Source organism: Impatiens glandulifera, chromosome 1 (genome assembly GCF_907164915.1).
Source record: "Impatiens glandulifera chromosome 1, dImpGla2.1, whole genome shotgun sequence".
Lineage (NCBI taxonomy): Eukaryota > Viridiplantae > Streptophyta > Magnoliopsida > Ericales > Balsaminaceae > Impatiens > Impatiens glandulifera.
Genome location: NC_061862.1, coordinates 152024517 through 152042913, shown reverse-complemented (window position 1 = coordinate 152042913; position 18397 = coordinate 152024517). Strand labels below are relative to the sequence as shown.

General features: G+C 29.5%; 1 protein-coding gene across 1 annotated transcript; it reads left to right on the top strand.

Annotated features, from left to right (window-relative positions):
• Positions 1 to 6128: 6128 nt before the first annotated feature.
• On the top strand, positions 6129 to 18266 carry LOC124920183 (1,4-alpha-glucan-branching enzyme 2-2, chloroplastic/amyloplastic-like). The gene is made up of 22 exons (XM_047460611.1): positions 6129 to 6312; positions 6887 to 7024; positions 7154 to 7424; positions 7818 to 7916; positions 8858 to 8900; positions 9580 to 9639; positions 9728 to 9808; positions 10731 to 10847; positions 11176 to 11259; positions 12659 to 12780; positions 12953 to 13072; positions 13783 to 13912; positions 14009 to 14119; positions 15065 to 15193; positions 15404 to 15507; positions 15731 to 15875; positions 16719 to 16866; positions 16973 to 17073; positions 17232 to 17309; positions 17567 to 17722; positions 17803 to 17877; positions 17968 to 18266. The coding sequence occupies exons 1-22, from the start codon at positions 6180 to 6182 to the stop codon at positions 18073 to 18075; spliced, it is 2553 nt and encodes an 850-aa protein (XP_047316567.1). The 5' UTR covers positions 6129 to 6179; the 3' UTR covers positions 18076 to 18266.
• Positions 18267 to 18397: the final 131 nt, after the last annotated feature.

Sequence of the window (18397 nt, the reverse complement as noted above, 5' to 3'; positions counted from 1 at the left end):
GATAGAATTGTCTATTGAGTTCCTCCTTGAATTCACCCCAGGTATTGATAGAACACGTACCTTTTTCAATGTCGCTACTCCTTCGCCTCCACCACAGCATCGCGGTGTCTTCCAGGTACGTCATGGTAGTATCTATCTTTCTCGCCTCTTCTACTAGGCCGAGTGCTTTGAAATACTGGTCCAGACTTCATAGGAAGTTGTCGATCTCTTTCGCATTCCTCTTGCCTAAATACGCTTTAGGCCTTGGAATGTCTATCCTTATCGGATTGGGGACTCCTACAGGCGCGCGCCCGCACTCTTGCGCCACCGCCTTCTTGAGTAACGCCACATCCTGTTTGGTAGCTTGTAACTTAGAAGTCATTACCTTGAGTTTCTCCGTCAAGGTACTGATTTCGCCAAGGAGGGTCTGCTCCACGATCTGAGCTTGCTCTTGACATTTGGACAAGCCTTCATTTAGGGCACCTTGCATTCCTCCTCGGAGCTCGTCTCTCTCATTCTCAAGCTCGGCAATACGTTCCTCTAGGTCTCCGGCATTATCTTGTCCGTACGTCACGGTGAGTTCTACCTTCTCCAACCTGGCGATAATGTCAACGATAACGTCTCTTGATCTTTCTCTTTCTTTGGTAGGTTTGGTTCCTCTTGCCTGAACTTTGCGAGAGTTCCTACCCTCTTCTCCGGTCCCGTGGGGAAGATTCTCTACTTCGTCCACGACATTTGAATTTTCTTCCGATCTCCTCGTCATTTCAGCTCTGATACCAATTGTCACGGGCTTGGTCTTTTCACCAACGATCCGTGCGACACTAGTTATGATCTTCGTAAGATTGAATAACTAGTCAGCCTTACTCAAAGTAACACTCGAATAAACACAAGAACTTTAGAGAGAGAAAGTAATGTATTGATAAAAAATACTTTGTGATTTACAATGTAATACATCAAGGGTATTTATAGGGCTAATTATAGCTGTTACATTGATTGTGCACTAATTTAGGGATTCCTTATAATTATCAATCAAGGACATTCCTAATGAAGACTTTCCTTTTATATCTCAATTAGTGATGCACTAATCAAGGAACTTCCAGCTTCCTTCCAGTCTAGAATCTTCCTTGGGTTGGGTTTAAGAGGGCTTAAGCCTCCTCCTCTTCTTGGGCCATGAAAATTGGGCCGTGACAATTTACATAGAGACTTACATATGTCATTGTATCAAGTATGTATTCACTCTCAATATTAACTATTATTCTATTCTCTCATTCCTCAAATTTTAGACTTGAATTCTAGTCTCTAATATGAAATGTGAACACTTTAACCATTAAATTACTTGTGACTTTTTGATTTAATTTAAAATTTTATGTATGTATAAATATTTAATCATGGTTAATTAATAATAGATAAAATATATAATAAATAAAAGAAAATTAAGTAATTGATTATATAAATAATAAATATACAGAGAAGGTATAAAATAATTTTTTAATAAATTATTTGAAAATTTGAATTAATGGAATAATATATAAATGATGTAATTAATAAATTAAAATTAATTATATAGAGAATAAAGATGTAGAGAATTAATAAATTTGTTTTTTTAATAAAAATAGAGAGTTATGTATATATAATATATATTTAATAAATGTTAATAATAATAGATAAAATATATAATGATTAAAAGAAAATTAATTAATTATATAAATACTAAATAAGAAGATGTATAAAAATAATTTTTTTAATAAATTATTTAAAAATTTGAATTAAAAACTAAATTAAAAATATATTTAAAATATAATATATAATTATATTAAATTAATCAAAAAAAGATTAAAATAATATATAAAAGATATAATAAATAAAAGAAAATTAATTAATTATATAAGATATAAAATTATTAAGATAAAAATATTTTTAAAATCTAATATATAATTATATTAAATTAAAAAAAAAGTTAAAATAATGATACATATAATATAATGGAGAGAAAATAACAATATATTAATACAAATTAAAAAATTATTTTAAATCAATTTAATAAATATATTATTTTGTAATCCGTTTGTATGACGTTGTTTTTTTAATAAATATGGAGACAAATTTATTTATATATATATATATATATATAATATATAAATTTATTATTATAAATATAAAATTTATATATATATAAGATACGAGAGAAAATAAAAAAAATTATGAATAAATTTTATGTGAGAGAAATATTATTTCTTTTTAAAATATTTATTTTTTATATAAATAAGAATATATATAATATTTTATTTCATTAAAAAAAATATAAAATTTATTTGTGAGATGGAAAAAAAAAATGTATTTATTTAAAATTTATAATATATATAGATTTTTGGATAAAGAAAGGTTTAATATTAATTTTTATAATATTTATTTTAAATTAATTATAATATGTATAACTTTTTTATTTTATTAAAAAATATAAAAAGTATTGTAAGGGATAAAGAAAGGTTTAATATTAATTTTTATATATATGATGAGTGGAAAATAAAACTAAAGAAAGATATATTATAAATATGAGATATATTTAAAAATTTGTAATTTTTATTTTTAAAATATTTATTTTTAAATAAATTAAAATATATATAATTTTTTATTTTAATAATAAAGTATTAAAATTATTTGTAGGCATATGAAATATATATATATATATATATATATATATATATATATATATAAATAAATGAGGGAAAAAAATTAATTATTAAAGTTATAAAATTTATATATATATATATAAAATTAGTGGGAAAATAAAACTAAAATTAATTAGAAAATATATATTATAAATATAAGAGAAAAATGTATATTTAAAAATTTGTAATTTTAATTTTTAAATAATCTAATATAATTTTTTATTTTATTAAAAAAATATTAAAATTATTTGTAAGATTATAAAATATATATATAAATAAATGAGAAATAAGAAAATAAAAAATAAATTAGTTATTAGAGTTATCAAAAAAATATATATATATATATATATATATATATATATATATATATATAATATAATATAAGAGAAAATAAAAACTGAAATTAGAAAAAATATATTAAACATAAATGCCTAAACCACGGCTGTTAAAAAATGGGTTTTATTTAATTTATAAAATTAGAAAAAAATATATTAAATCTTTGCTGTTGAGTAATATAATATGTGAAAGAAAATAAAAATTGAAATTATAAGAGATATATTAAAAATATGAGAGAAATGTATATTTAAAATTTTGTAATTTTAAAATATTTATTTTTAAATAAATTAAAATATGTATAATTTTTTATTTTATTAAAAAATTATTTGTAAGACTATGAAATATATATATATATATATATATATAAATTAATTATTAGAGTTAAAAAATTTAAAATTTATATATATATATAAGATTAGTGGAAAAATAAAACTAAAATTAATTAGGAAAGATATATTATAAATATGAGAGAAAAATGTATATTTAAAAGATTGTAATTTTAATTTAAAATATTTTTTTAAAAAATAAACTAAAATATATATAATTTTTTATTTTATTACAAAAAAATATTAAAATTATTTGTAGGACTATAAATTATATATTTAAACAAATGAAAAAATAAATTAATTATTAGAGTTACAAAATAAATATATATTTATATATTATATGAGAGAAAATAAATTTTCATTTTGATGTGAGTTTAATAAATTATATTAAACCGTTATTATATATATATTATATAGTATTATTATATATTATCAATATTTATATATAAAAATAAATAAATATATATGAGAGATAAAATAATAAAAATAATAATTAAGAAAGGAAATATAAATTAATAATTATTATAAAAGAGAATTTGATTATTATTATTATTATTATTATTATTATTATTATTATTATTATTATTATGTATATTATAAATATTTATTCATAAAAATAATTAAATATTTATATTAAATATATAAATATAAAATTATAAATAAGATAATATATATTTTATATGAAAAAATATATATTTATATAAAATTAACCAAGAAAAAAGTATATTTATATGAAAGATAAATAAAATAAAAATTAATTAAGAAAATTAAATTATTAATTATGATTGAAGAGATAAATTAGTAATTATGATAAGAGATAAAAATTCTTATAAAATAATGTATAAATAAATATTTAATATTAAATATAAATTTATATAAAATTAATTAATAAAATAATATATATACGAGAAGATATAAGAAATTAATAATTATGAAAGAGATATAAATGGTTAATTATTATAAAGAGAATTTGATGATTATTATTATGTATATTATAAATATTTATTTATTAAAATAACTAAATATTTATATTAAATATATAAATATAAAATTATAAATAAGATAATATATATTTTATATGAAAAAATATATATTTATTTAAAATTAACGAAGAAAAAAATATATTTATATGAGAGATAAATAAAATAAAATAAAATAAAAATTAATTATGAAAATTAAATTATTAATTATGATAAGTAAATAAATTAATAATTATGATAGGAGAAATAAATTCTTATAAAATAATGAAGAAATTATGTAAGTATTATATGAAGAAATTATGTAAGCCTTATATATATAATTTATGATGCGCTAAAAAATAAAAACTGAAATCAAAATCAGAAAAGAAATAAATTATATTAAGTATCATTTAGATTCGGTGAAAAATTATTTTAATTGAATTTTAAAATTAATTATACAGTTATATAGTAATACATTAATGTTTTGGCAATACAATTCATTACTCATTTCAATGAGATACTAAGTTGAAAATAAAATTAATAAAGATTCCCCGATTGCACAAATGTGTAAATAAACCATCATCAAATTATAATAGACTAATACAAAGCTTTGCAAAAAGGTATATATATACCTTTATTATAAGGTCTTTAAACTTTACGTAAGCTTTTAAAAGCTTACTTAAAAATAAAGTTAGGGTTTAGTGAAATTTTATGTCTGAAACTATGTATTTGAATAACTTTTTTTTAATTTATATATTTTTTTTAATATCTTATTGAAATATTAATTTAGATAAAATAATATTTTATAATTTTTATTAGTTAAATATATATTAATAAATTTAATAGCATTTATTATTTCAATTCTAAGTGTTTTAAAAAAGTCTAATAATTTGACATAAATTATACATATAATATTTAGATGAGAAATGATTGAGAGAAATTTGAGAGAGGGAATGATGTGGGCAATTTGATTTTTTAAAAAATTACAAAAAAAAATTTTATTCTCTTTCTTCTCACCTTTTATATTTTTCCTTCCAACCAGTAATGTAGTGACACATCATTCCCTGTTCATTCCCTCCTCTATCACTCATCTATATCCTCTATTTAAATATTGGACGAATTTTTAGCCCACCCAAAAAACAATTTATTTTTATTTCACACTCATTTTATACATAATTTTCTTATTATTTTTTAAGCTCATATTTCTGCCTTGCCTTCGTATTTAGTCTTCTTATATGCCTAAAACTATTATAGATGATTAAATAATCGGACTTTTTTACATTTATAAAATCAAATCAAACTAGTATATGTTATTCAAAACTAAATTTAATTTATTTAAATAAAAAAAAATTATAGGACATTACTTGATTTGAATTAAATAATTCAAATTAATAAAAAAATTATTTCAATCTTCTCATAATCTTATGTTTATTTTAAATTAGGTTTATATATTAATATTCTTATAAGTATATTTATCAAAAAAAAAAAAAAAAAATCTCACCTTCTTATAATTATTACCAATCTGAACAAGCCGTGTATGTAAAAAAATATATATTTTAAAATAACGTATTTTACTTGATTATTTAATTATTATAATAAAGTATTAAAAATCAATATTAAATCATTTATTTTACTAAAGTAAAGAAGCTTTTATTATGATATTTTCAACTAGTAATAATAATCCACGTGGCGGCAGATCCGAACCGTCAGTTAGTAATTCACGCCAAAAAGGACGTCTTGAACCGGAGTTTTCCCTGGACCCCACATCCCTAATCCCATGCACTCTTTCTCTGATCACTTCCATCGTCTTCCTCCTCCTCCTCTGTCACGGATTTCTTCGCAAACCTTGATACTTGAATTTCTCTCTCCTCTTTCTCTCTCCTCTCTGGAGATCCGGAGGTCTAAGGAAAATGGCTTACACCTTACCAGGAGGAACTCGGTTGAACTCGGCTCCATTTCTTTGTAACTCATCGTCAAGAGCGAGCTCAATCGGAGATTCAAAACGAAATGGTGTATCGTTCTTATTGAAGAAACATTCATCCGGTACTCTCTCTTTTTATGAATTTTAGTTTCGATTTCGAGATATGGAAATGAAGCAACAGATTAAGATGAAGATGATCAGCTTACTTTTAATTAAATTTGTGATTATTCATTGTCTGTCAATTTTAGATTGAGAATGATATCATCGAAATAGCGTTATAAATTGAAACCGAATTTTTAAGAAGTTTGATTTTGAGAATTGGAATTAGGATTTAACTAATTTTAAGCTTAATTGGAGTATCTACCAAAATGAAGCACTAGATGATCAGCTTACTTTTAACTACATTGATGATTATTCATTGTCCGTCAATTTTGCTCAAATACAATATTTTGCTCTCAAGACTATGAAATTAGTTTATAAGTCTTACTGGTAAGCAAGGAGAAGTTTTATGAAGGTCAATATATATGTAATCACTTTTCTTAATATAATTTCTGAAAGAGTGAGATTACAAGTTGTGTTTTCTAAGCTCAAGCTTACATGGAATTGAACACTTCATAACAGGGAGAAATTCAACTTTGCATATATTCGATAGTTTAGAACTTATTTGCTGTTTCATGATAGGGATGATTTTTGCAGGTAAGTTTTGGTGTGGTTCTAACTCCTCATCTTTCATAGTTGCTGCATCTGGAAAAGTCCTAGTTCCTGGTGGAAGTAGTGATGAATCATCACCATTAAAGGATCAGTTGGAAGCCACTTTTCCTGTGTCAGGAGATCCTCAGCCTCAGGTGGTGATTAATTTTAATTTATGTTTATGTTTTTATGTTTTGTCAGTACCTTGATACTTTGCCTCCTCCAAATTACTTTTTATCACACTGTTGGTAATGCTAGTGCTTGAGTTAATTTCTCAGATTTCACATGATGACATCAATGGCACGGAATTGGAAGATCGTGAATACAAGTTGGCTGAAGTTGGTTATGCACAAACTGGCAGTGGGATTAGTAAACTTGACAGAAATGTTGAGTCTACCTCTGAAATGTCTACTCCATTTGATGAGGATATAAGCAATGAAGGGGAAGTAATTAAGAGAAGGTGCATTCCAGAACCTGGTACCGGTAAAGGGATTTATGCTATAGACCCATATTTGAAGAGTCACCGCCAACATCTTGATTATAGGTAAGTTAAAAATTTTAAATTACGAGATGTTGTTTCATGGAGAATTATTTTTTCACAGCAACCATAGGATCAGTATCTATCTGTGAAATCTCATTAAAGAGACCATTTTGCACCAAAATCTCACAAACTGATCCACAGATAGTTACTGATACTAATTTCTATTCATTACTGTATCAGATTATACGTTATAGGTCACGAGTCGTTTCATTAACAGTGAAATGCAGCTGTCAATATTGTAGCCATGTAGTTACTACTTGCCCTTGTGTGAAGAACAGTATAATATTTACCTCATGCTAGTAATGTTTTTTGTGGTCATTTTCCTCTTCATCTGCGAATACTTAATTATAACATATACCTTAGACCAATCAAATGTCTTTTCCTGTCTAACCATAGATATACACAATACAAAAAAATGCGTGAAGCAATTGATAGGCATGAAGGGGGTTTAGCAGCATTTGCATCTGGATATGAACATTTTGGTTTCACCCGCAGGTATAACTTTTCTATCATCTATAGAACTGTAATATATTATACTTTATGCATATTTTGTTTTACAACCCTGAGTTGCAAGAGGATATGTTTTTCCATATATTATGTATACTCTTAATGGTGTAACCTTGTCGTGTTGACATTTCTCTTGAGAGGAAAATGTTAATTCCTTGCACAGAATCTAGTGAAGATACAATAATTATAGTATGTATAATGGAATTATTTTTTCCTACTGTCTATTTTGCAAAAAGGAAGTGCTTCAAGGCTATTTCTTTCTGTTGTTTCTATGGATCAATCATCACTTAATTCTCATTATTGTGTTTTAGCTTATCATTTGATCATTTTCAAAGCTGTATTGACATCCTAAGAAAGGCACTGACATGTTCAAATGTTTGTTTAAAATCAAGTTGCTCATTGCTGATATCTTGATATTAGAAACATTATGTGTCCTGATATATCTGTATGTAAGTAGAGAGATGATGTCATGTTATCTTGACATAGAAAAACAAGAAATGGAGGTGGAATTTGATTGGATAACACAGATCAACTATCAAGTATTGAACAAATTATTAGTAGTTCTTTTGAAGGCACTCGGATTTGAAGGCCAGGAAGCTAGAACAGGATAATGGAACTATATGTTACTCAGATTTGTGATTTGTTTATTTCTTAATTGTCTGCTATATCTACAAATTCTGCATCCCAGTATTTCCTGTGGATATTTTAATTTCCCTTTTATGAGAATTTAAAATTTTCCCTGAAGGATTAAATTACTTTGAGGATTGTATCTAATGTGTTCCTTAGGTGCCACATCAAAGAAATTAAGCAGGTTAAAAAACTCTCTTAATTGGCTATTTTCATTCATGCTACTTTAAAATGGAGACTTTTTTATTTTATGACATTGGACAAGATGATTGGTTATGATTTTCATTCATTTGTTGTTTCAGTGATACAGGCATTACATTTAGAGAGTGGGCACCAGGAGCTAAGGTTAGTTTGTTTCTATTAGAAGGTCTGATATAGTGAAGTTAGTTTATTGATCTTCTGTGTCAATTACACCAGTTACTTGGTAGTGAATAGCTGACTGCAGCTATTGTCGCAATTATATAGGAAAACCTTTTGATATGAACTGCTACCACATGGATATTCATTATCAAGATACATGTCAAGTGGCATAACCTAAAGAAAATAAGTTACGGAAACTTAATGTATTCTCATCATTTCAATTCAAGCTGCTCATGCCTTATGTTTCTTGAGGGTTATGTTGATGCTTGTCTTTACTCTCTATCATTCACTTCATTCCATATAGCATAATTTTGTGAGGATTGCTCAATATTATACCAAAATCCACTTGAAATAAAATATGGATTACACAACCTAACATCCCTTTACCCATTAACCTGTCCTCACTCTCTCTATGTCTGACTTTACTCAATCAACTCTCTTGCTTCCCCACCATCCTGTAGGCTATACATATATATCTTTTTAATAGTCTTTTTTTTTAAACTATTAAACTTTTATGTGACAGAGAAACTATGGATTGCTCCTTAGAATAAGAAGGGAGCTTTGTTGTTCACTACACCTTCAATTTACATAGCCTGATGACTTTTGTTGATGTAGTTTGTTGATAACATTTCATTTTAATATCTCCACGTTCTACATCATACAGTCTGCAGCACTAATTGGAGATTTCAACAATTGGAATCCTGATGCAAATATCATGACTAAGGTAAGTAAACCTACGTAATAAGATAATTTGAAACTATGTCTGATTCTCATTTCTAATTCCTTTCTTGTTTCATAATGACTTATGACAGAATGATTTTGGTGTCTGGGAGGTGTTTCTGCCAAATAATTCTGATGGCTTGCCAGCAATTCTCCATGGATCCAGAGTGAAGGTAAAATAACTTAGTTATATTATATTTGAGATTTACATTCACAAAATTCATTCAAGATAAATATTCATATATCCTTTTTTTTAAAGTATTGTTTTATTAATCCGGGTCATGGAGACCGAAGACACCTGGAAATATTCATATATCTTCAGAATCATTATTTGGCATTTAGGACTTTATTATTTCATTCTTGCTCAGTCTTTTGGGCATTGGAACTATAAACATACTTATTGTGAGGTAACCAAGAATCTCCTAACCCCAGTACTGAATGCCTTCTTCAACTGATGTTCTTATCTACCATTGTTCACCATTCTGCATCTCATCAACCATTTCCACCATAAACTTACATTACTTCATATCCTTCTAATAATGTGGCCCACATGATGGCTGTGCATTTAAGTAGTCAACTCTTCTAATTTCCAACACTTCTGCAGTTCAAAATTTTGTCTAAAAAATTTGGTAATCTATTTGAAAAGAAAGAGACATGGTAGGGGAAAGGTTGAGAGGGATTTATGTTGTAATTTTGCTTATTTTTAGGATTGTTTTTGAAAGTTTTTTTTGTCTGGAAGCTTGTGCCTTTCCTTCATTCTTCAGATCAATCATTTTAAGTACATTTTTCCCCAAAATTATCATACATCTATCTTGTTTTAGTCTAACTATATGCTAATGGTGACTACTTATGAACCTGATAAGTTTGTTGGACATGTCTAGAAGCATGTTCTCTCAAAGTGTTTGTAAATACTGTATGCAATTATTTATTCCTTTTTAAAGGATAAAACTATTTCATTTACTTTTCGCAATTTTTACTTGCATAAATTATCATTCTGCTGATATATATGTATATGTTACAGCTTTTATCGTGGTCAGTTATCAGTAGGCCATTGCAGTTCTTGTGCTTGATATGATTTTCCCATTTGGACTGTAGATTCGGATGGATACTCTTACGGGTATCAAAGACTCTATACCTGCTTGGATCAAATACTCTGTTCAGGCACCTGGAGAGATTCCCTATAATGGTATATACTATGATCCCCCAGAAGAGGTAACTTGTGCATCCTTAATTCATTTAGATATGCAATATGCTGACTTGAATTTAGTAGCTCAAAATTTGTATGAAGGCAGTAACAAAAAAATATGTCATCAGGAAACTAGATAGCCACCATAAAAATTCATCTGTGTCTGCTAATCTAACTAGGTTTTGCATATCTCACATGTCTTGAAAAAAGAAGGCGAAGATGTATTTCATTCATGATACTTCTCTACTGAGAAGGAACTTGTCATTCATTTCCCTTTTATGGTAGCATTAATCATTTTGTTGTGAAAATTGACATTCATTAAAGTCTTACTAATGATTGATATGCTTTCTTCAGGAGAAATATATCTTTAAGCATCCTCGACCAAACAAGCCAAAGTCACTAAGGATTTATGAGTCACACATTGGAATGAGTAGCACGGTGTGTTTGCTTGAAACCCTTTGTTCCACGTAATAAATTATAGTTCAATGCTTTTTCATTCTTTAATGATAATTTGACGTTGAAAAAGCCATTGGTATCCAGTCAACTTTCTTTTCTGCCAATCGTGTTTGACATATGTAATTTCTAAAATCATGTAAATAGTTTGATTCTTGTATCTAATGCCTTAAACTACTATTGCACAACCCATTTAGATTTCATTTGAGGGGATGGTGATGTTAAGGGGTAGCCCTTGCATCGCAAAACAACATAATTAAACAAACCACACACTGAAAGTCTTAACAACAGCTTATGGATGGCTTATGCTTGTCATGAGAATCATCATATCCATTTTGAGAACTATATGTTTCTTTTCTTTTTTAATATGGGAAGCTAGCAATGACACCCACAATCATGAATTCCACTTCCATGTAAGGAAGTTTTAAGTGGGAATCGCGACATTTTCTCTTAGAAACCACTCATGTCACTTAGCTAATTAGTGGGAAAAAAGAACTATATGTTATTGAACCAGAACTTGTACCATGTTGCTATGTTATGCATATTGGTTTGATGGTAGATAATCAAACATCTATGAGACCTTTATAAAGTAACTTATGTTTACACAAGGGCTTTGAGGTATTGTTCATGACTCTACCCCGCTAGGGCGATGGCGCTCGTTCCTAAGAGCCGATCCTCACAGGTTCGTCGACTAAAGGAACCGTTGGAGGCTTGTCAAGGGACGCTAAAGAAGGACCTTCGAACCGACATTGGAAAGGGCGGCGGCACCATTGCAGATAAAGACAGAGGAGGGACTGGACAAACACGCGCCAAAGAAATCGAAACTTGAATTAGAGGATCAATGCATCTCTTTTGTAATCAATTATGACGCAAGAGGAAGAAAACGAACAACGGATTGAATTTCCCTGTTGTTCTGCCGCAGGGAACACCCTTGGCTTCAGAATGATTTTGGAGGGAAATGAACATAGAGTTCCCTGATTACTCTGTTGAAGGACCCGCCTTAATTTTAGGATGGCTTGAGTTCTTCTTGATGGTTGGAGTCTTATGACTATCACTGTCATCACTAGTTATATGATTTCCCATAAAAGATGCTATTTTTGTAAAGTAAATTGACCATTTATGCTTTAAGTGATATAAATTTGGTCTATTGGTTGAATACTTTTTTGCGAAGTGGGATATCTTCTCCCTTGTTTACCTATTATGAAAAGCAGTCCTGTTAGTTTTTCCTGGTCTGAAATTCTATTTACGGTTATACTTCTGTTTGAATCTACTTCATTAATCTCTTCTCTCATTTTATATTATTTTCCTTGTCTTAACTTGTCAATGCCAATGTTCTATTTGAATATCTAATGACTTTTTATAACAATTTTCCTTTGGGATGCAGGAACCAGTAATAAACACATATGCCAACTTTAGAGATGAGGTGCTCCCTCGTATTAAGAAGCTTGGTTATAATGCTGTCCAGATTATGGCCGTTCAAGAGCACTCATACTATGCTAGTTTTGGGTAATTTCTTAATTTAGACTTACCTTCATTTTTCCCTTTCTCCTTTGGGTGAGAGCAATAGAGAGAAGGTATTGGATTCTGAGGTGGTCCGTGACATTTTTCTTTCTGGTTAATGTTTATTACCAAAACTTTCTGCTTCTAATACAAGTTATGGGTATCATGTTGTCCATAGGTATCATGTTACTAATTTCTTTGCTCCCTCGAGTCGTTGTGGAACTCCTGAGGATCTCAAATCTATGATAGATAGGGCTCACGAGCTTGGTCTTGTTGTTCTCATGGATTTAGTTCACAGGTAATACTTCTTTTGGTGGGTGCTACATCTATCATTATTACATTGTTAATCCATTGGTTTTGGTGGTTGAAAGCTCTTTCACCATTTCTTTGTTAAGATCAAATTAGTTTATCTTATAAATGAGAGAGAAAGAGAGAAGATATTAACATTTGTACAAGCAATAAACTAATTTTGTGTTGGGTTTCATTAGAAAACAGCATACAAATGTGAATTTTCTGTTCTTGGAGAAAAAGGTTTCTACCACTTTCTCTTTTTCTTACGTGTTGGTATGTTGCATATTTTAATAACAAGAGATCTCTTCCATATGGGAAATCATCTGAAGGTATAGCATATGCCTATATGTAATGTAGGTATTGCACAAGGATATCTAATCTGAAAAGATTTTCTCTACTAATGAATGCACTCATCCTGTGTTCTTTCCTTGCCAAAAGCAAGTTTAAAATATGCATTTTTATTGGTTACATTAGTCAGTCTATCCTGTTTTCCTAGTATCCTTGAAAACATACCGAATGTCCAGGCCCAGCCTGGAGGTTAAGCGAGAAGGATTAGTGGGCACCCCTTTAGGAATTTTAAAGTTTTTCCAGCTTGTTTGCTTGTATTCATTTTCACTAAAGATGAATTTTGTCTTTTGCTGATTTTTATTGTCCTCTAGTCATCATCAATATGTAATTCTTTAAAGATCCAGTGTTTGATGATAAGATATTTTCCAGTCATGCATCAAATAATACATTAGATGGGCTGAACATGTTTGACGGAACTGATGGCCACTACTTTCATTCTGGATCTCGTGGTCACCACTGGATGTGGGATTCTCGTCTTTTCAACTATGGAGAATGGGAAGTATGTTTTTACATGTTTCTGGCGCTCTAGAGAAATTTTATATACAATTTATTTATTTATTCACTTTTATAAAACCTGAGTTTCTTCTGTTTTTAGGTAGCAAGGTATCTTCTTTCAAATGCTAGATGGTGGTTGGAGGAATATAAGTTTGATGGTTTCAGGTTTGATGGCGTGACTTCAATGATGTACACACATCATGGGTTGCAGGTATCTCCCGAAGTGTTGTGTTATAATAGTGACCTTTACTTCTGAATGTCACATCATTTATTGAAGCATTTAATAGCCTAGTCTCATGGCTCTCTACCCTTCTTTTTATTTGGCCTCAAAACAGCTATCACTATTCGTACTCATCACAAATAACTCTCTGATGGACTTGTGCACCTTTTGTTTCACCAGAAAATAAATTAAAGAAAAAGAAAAACAATTCCATTTTCATGGTTACCATCCATTAGCCTTTTCTTCCTGTCCTTCATGTATTACTAAAACTGTAACTTCTCTATTGAAGTTATGTATTATATACATGCATACCTAGTCTCAGTCTTATTGGTGATTCCTCTAGAGCTTTGAGTGTAGCAAACTAGTATAGAACTTTTCTTAGAAGTTAATTCACTACTTCTGCTACTAGTATAGAACCTCGTTAGAAAATTATCTAGTATTCACATGCTTTAGTCTCTTTAAGTTGGAAGACTTCTAGTCCTCCAAGCATCATATGATAAATCTTTTATCAGCATATATATCAGTCATTAGTATTTGTAGAAATTTTGACTTAAAATACTTTGTTTTAACTCATTATATGAACTTTACGTTTTAGTACTTCTCATCTGACAGCTCAAGTTATTTTTCCTTATATTAGTAACATTTTGCTCTTCAATATCCTGAATACAGATTTCTTGCCAGGTAGAAACCATGGTGACACTTTACCATTAAAAAATATTTTCATGTCAAAGTCAATTTAGGCTCTGCGAAACCTAATTAAAATTTCTCTTGTGATATCTTTTTGGAAATTCTCCTTTTCCTGTCAATGCATATGTATCTTTTGGAGATTGTCTTTAACAAGTTTCTAAATCTGATTGACTATTTTCTAGATAGCTTAGCAATATCACTACCTTAAATGCAAATGTGCTTACTTCTCACTTTGTTAAATTATATTAGGTTGTATTCACAGGAAACTACAACGAGTACTTCGGCTTTGCAACTGACATTGATGCAGTGGTTTATTTGATGCTGGTTAATGATCTCATTCACGGGCTCTTCCCTGAAGCTATTACAATTGGTGAAGATGTATGTTTATGTTATATTTCTATATTGTATTCCTTGAAAACCCACAGCTTAAAATGTTGAACACACTTGCATACTCGTTTAATACCTATGACCTATTGCTTTTCACCCATCATTAAAATAACACTTTCGTCACCATCACTAATTTATTGTATGTAAGCAGTATGGATTATCAAATCACTGCCTGATTCAGCAGCTATTCTTACTTGTCAGGTAAGTGGAATGCCAGCATTCTGTGTTCCTGTTCAAGATGGTGGCATTGGATTTGACTATCGCTTGCATATGGCCATAGCTGATAAATGGATAGAGCTTCTCAAGTATGTTATCTTCCATAATAGCCCTCTTACTCATGTAGAATCATTTATGATTTGAGAGCAACATTTTGTTTTCATTTGTTTGGACTCGTAATGACACAGTATCCTCACTCGCACTGTAGTTAACTGCTGTTTTCCTCTGCATGTTTTTTTTTTCAATGTGTCTTAGTTAAGTTTTCTTCATATCAGCTGAAAAAGTAATAAAATCTTTACTTATCTGGTTCAGGAAAATGGATGAGGATTGGAAAGTTGGTGACATTGTTTACACACTAACCAATAGAAGATGGTTGGAAAAATGTGTTTCTTATGCTGAAAGCCATGATCAGGCGTTAGTGGGGGACAAGACCATTGCATTTTGGTTAATGGACAAGGTTATACAGCTAACTTAGTCCATGCTAACTGAATAGGCCATGTCTTACTACAGTACAACTACTTTGCTGTTAATAGATCATAATAAGAAAATAAAGAAACTCAGTCTTGCAAGTTAAAAATATTCACTTTCAATAGATTGATATTGTGTCAAAGTTCATATAGGAACTATACCCCAAATTTAGGGAGCTCAGGAAGTATTTATATGCTTTATTGTGAACTATACCCCAAACATTTATCATATTGTGAGGTCTTACTCATCTGGTTCACACAAAAAGATAATATTTCTTCAACAAGCTATCATAGGATTTTTTATTTTTTTTAATATTAGAAGTTAGCATGAACCCCACAGCCATGACTCCCACTTCAACTTAAAGCATTCTGAGTGGAAAATTGAACTTGTAACCCCACTCTTGTCACTTTAGCTACCTTAGTAGGTTAGGAAATATTTTACTTTTATTAGAAATCAGTGACTTAAAAGTTAAATCTGCAGCTTCAATGGCCTTATAGTTGGAAATGATTTAAAAGAGAACTTCAATCCCCTATAAAAATGTAATTGGAAAAGGTCGAGGAAACTTTCCCTGTATAAAATATTGATTTGGAACTTTTATTACAAGGAATAGTTAATCAACAAATTTTGTAAATGTGTAGTATTTTAATCGTCTAAATAGTTTGATTATGATGTTAGCACAGTGAAAAACACTCAATTTTAAACTTACAACAAAAATGCACCTCCTGAGATGTAAGAAGGGTTAATAATAGAATAGATCTTTGTGTACTCCTAGGATGTGTACCATGGTCATATTTGTACATCTGATTATATATTGACCTTTGTGTACTTCCAGGACATGTATGACTTCATGGCTTTGAATAAACCGTCTACCCCTTCAATAGATCGGGGAATAGCATTGCATAAGATGATTCGTCTCATTACCATGGGATTAGGCGGAGAAGGTTATCTGAATTTCATGGGAAATGAATTTGGTCATCCTGGTAAGAAAGATTCATTCATTTGCTAATTATCAACCATCATGAAATAAGTTAGTTTCCAGTTCAAGATGGAATGGTTTAGCTAACCTTTTCAATAACTTCCTTTCAGAGTGGATAGATTTTCCCAGGGGCGATCAAAAGCTTTCCAGTGGCAAGATTATCCCTGGAAATAACAACAGTTTTGATAAATGCCGACGCAGATTTGATCTTGTAAGTATGCATTTGTCTTTCATAGCCACTGAATGATTGAACCTATTGAAATTTTGTTATCTTGTGATGAAGTGAACTCTTGGGTTCTGAAATAATGAATTTAGTAGTTTCTCTTATCTAGTATGGTTATTATTATCTTATCTTCTTTTTATATGCAGGGAGATGCAAATTATTTGCGATATCATGGACTGCAAGAATTTGACCAAGCCATGCAGCACCTTGAAGAAGCTTATGGTGTATGTTTTCTTATTTCAAATACCTATCTATCCTGAGCTTTGGTCGATATCTTTCAGGGGTCATGAGTTCTCTACTCTACTTTAATTTTTTTGGAAAAACAAACTTGTCATAGGTGTGAATGCGAAGTGCCTCCACAATTTGCTTATTATTGTTTGAATCTAGCCTCCTAAATTCTCTTGACATTTGTTTTTAAGCCAAAGAAAAACAAATGATCTTCCAAATGAATGTTCAACTCTTTTAATTTATAATGATGCAGTTCATGACATCAGAACACCAATATATATCAAGGAAGGATGAAGATGATAAGATTGTTGTCTTTGAAAGAGGGAACTTGGTTTTTGTCTTCAATTTTCACTGGACCAACAGCTATTCAGATTATCGAATTGGTTGCTTGAAGTCAGGAAAATATAAGGTAGGTTCCTGCATAATCATAGATAGAATATGATGTTCTTTGAAACAACAATATTTCATCACTTTTAAATGTCATTCTAGATTGTCTTGGACTCGGATAGTACCCTGTTTGGTGGCTTCAACAGACTTAATAATCAAGCAGAGTACTTCACCTCGGTAAAAAAATAATCCACATGTTTTGATTTGTTTTTTATATCCTACAAACAAAAACATGAATACTTATCAAACCAGTCATTGTCAATGCAGGAAGAATGGCACGACAACCGCCCTCGATCTTTCCAAATATACACGCCTTCTAGAACAGCTGTTGTCTATGCTTTGACAGTAGATTCACCAAATCCACCGCCTAAGTAAGCCTTTAGAAGTCGAGAGGAGGTTGGTTTTAAGTAAGAAAATGCAAAGGTATGGGTGAAATACTATTTGCATTCACAAAATTGAAGTATGCAGTTTGGGAGGACTGGTAAATCATTAGCAGCTATGATTTAGGTATGAATTACTACAGCAATGAGATCATTCAATTGCGTATGATATTTTACCTTAGCTTAGCAATCATGAATTTAATGATTCTCTATCGAATGGTTGAATACCTTTTTCTAAATTCAATTGAAAATCTCATTATTCTCACATTGGTTTCATATTATTGTTAGAATTGATCTCATAACCATAGGAATGAATC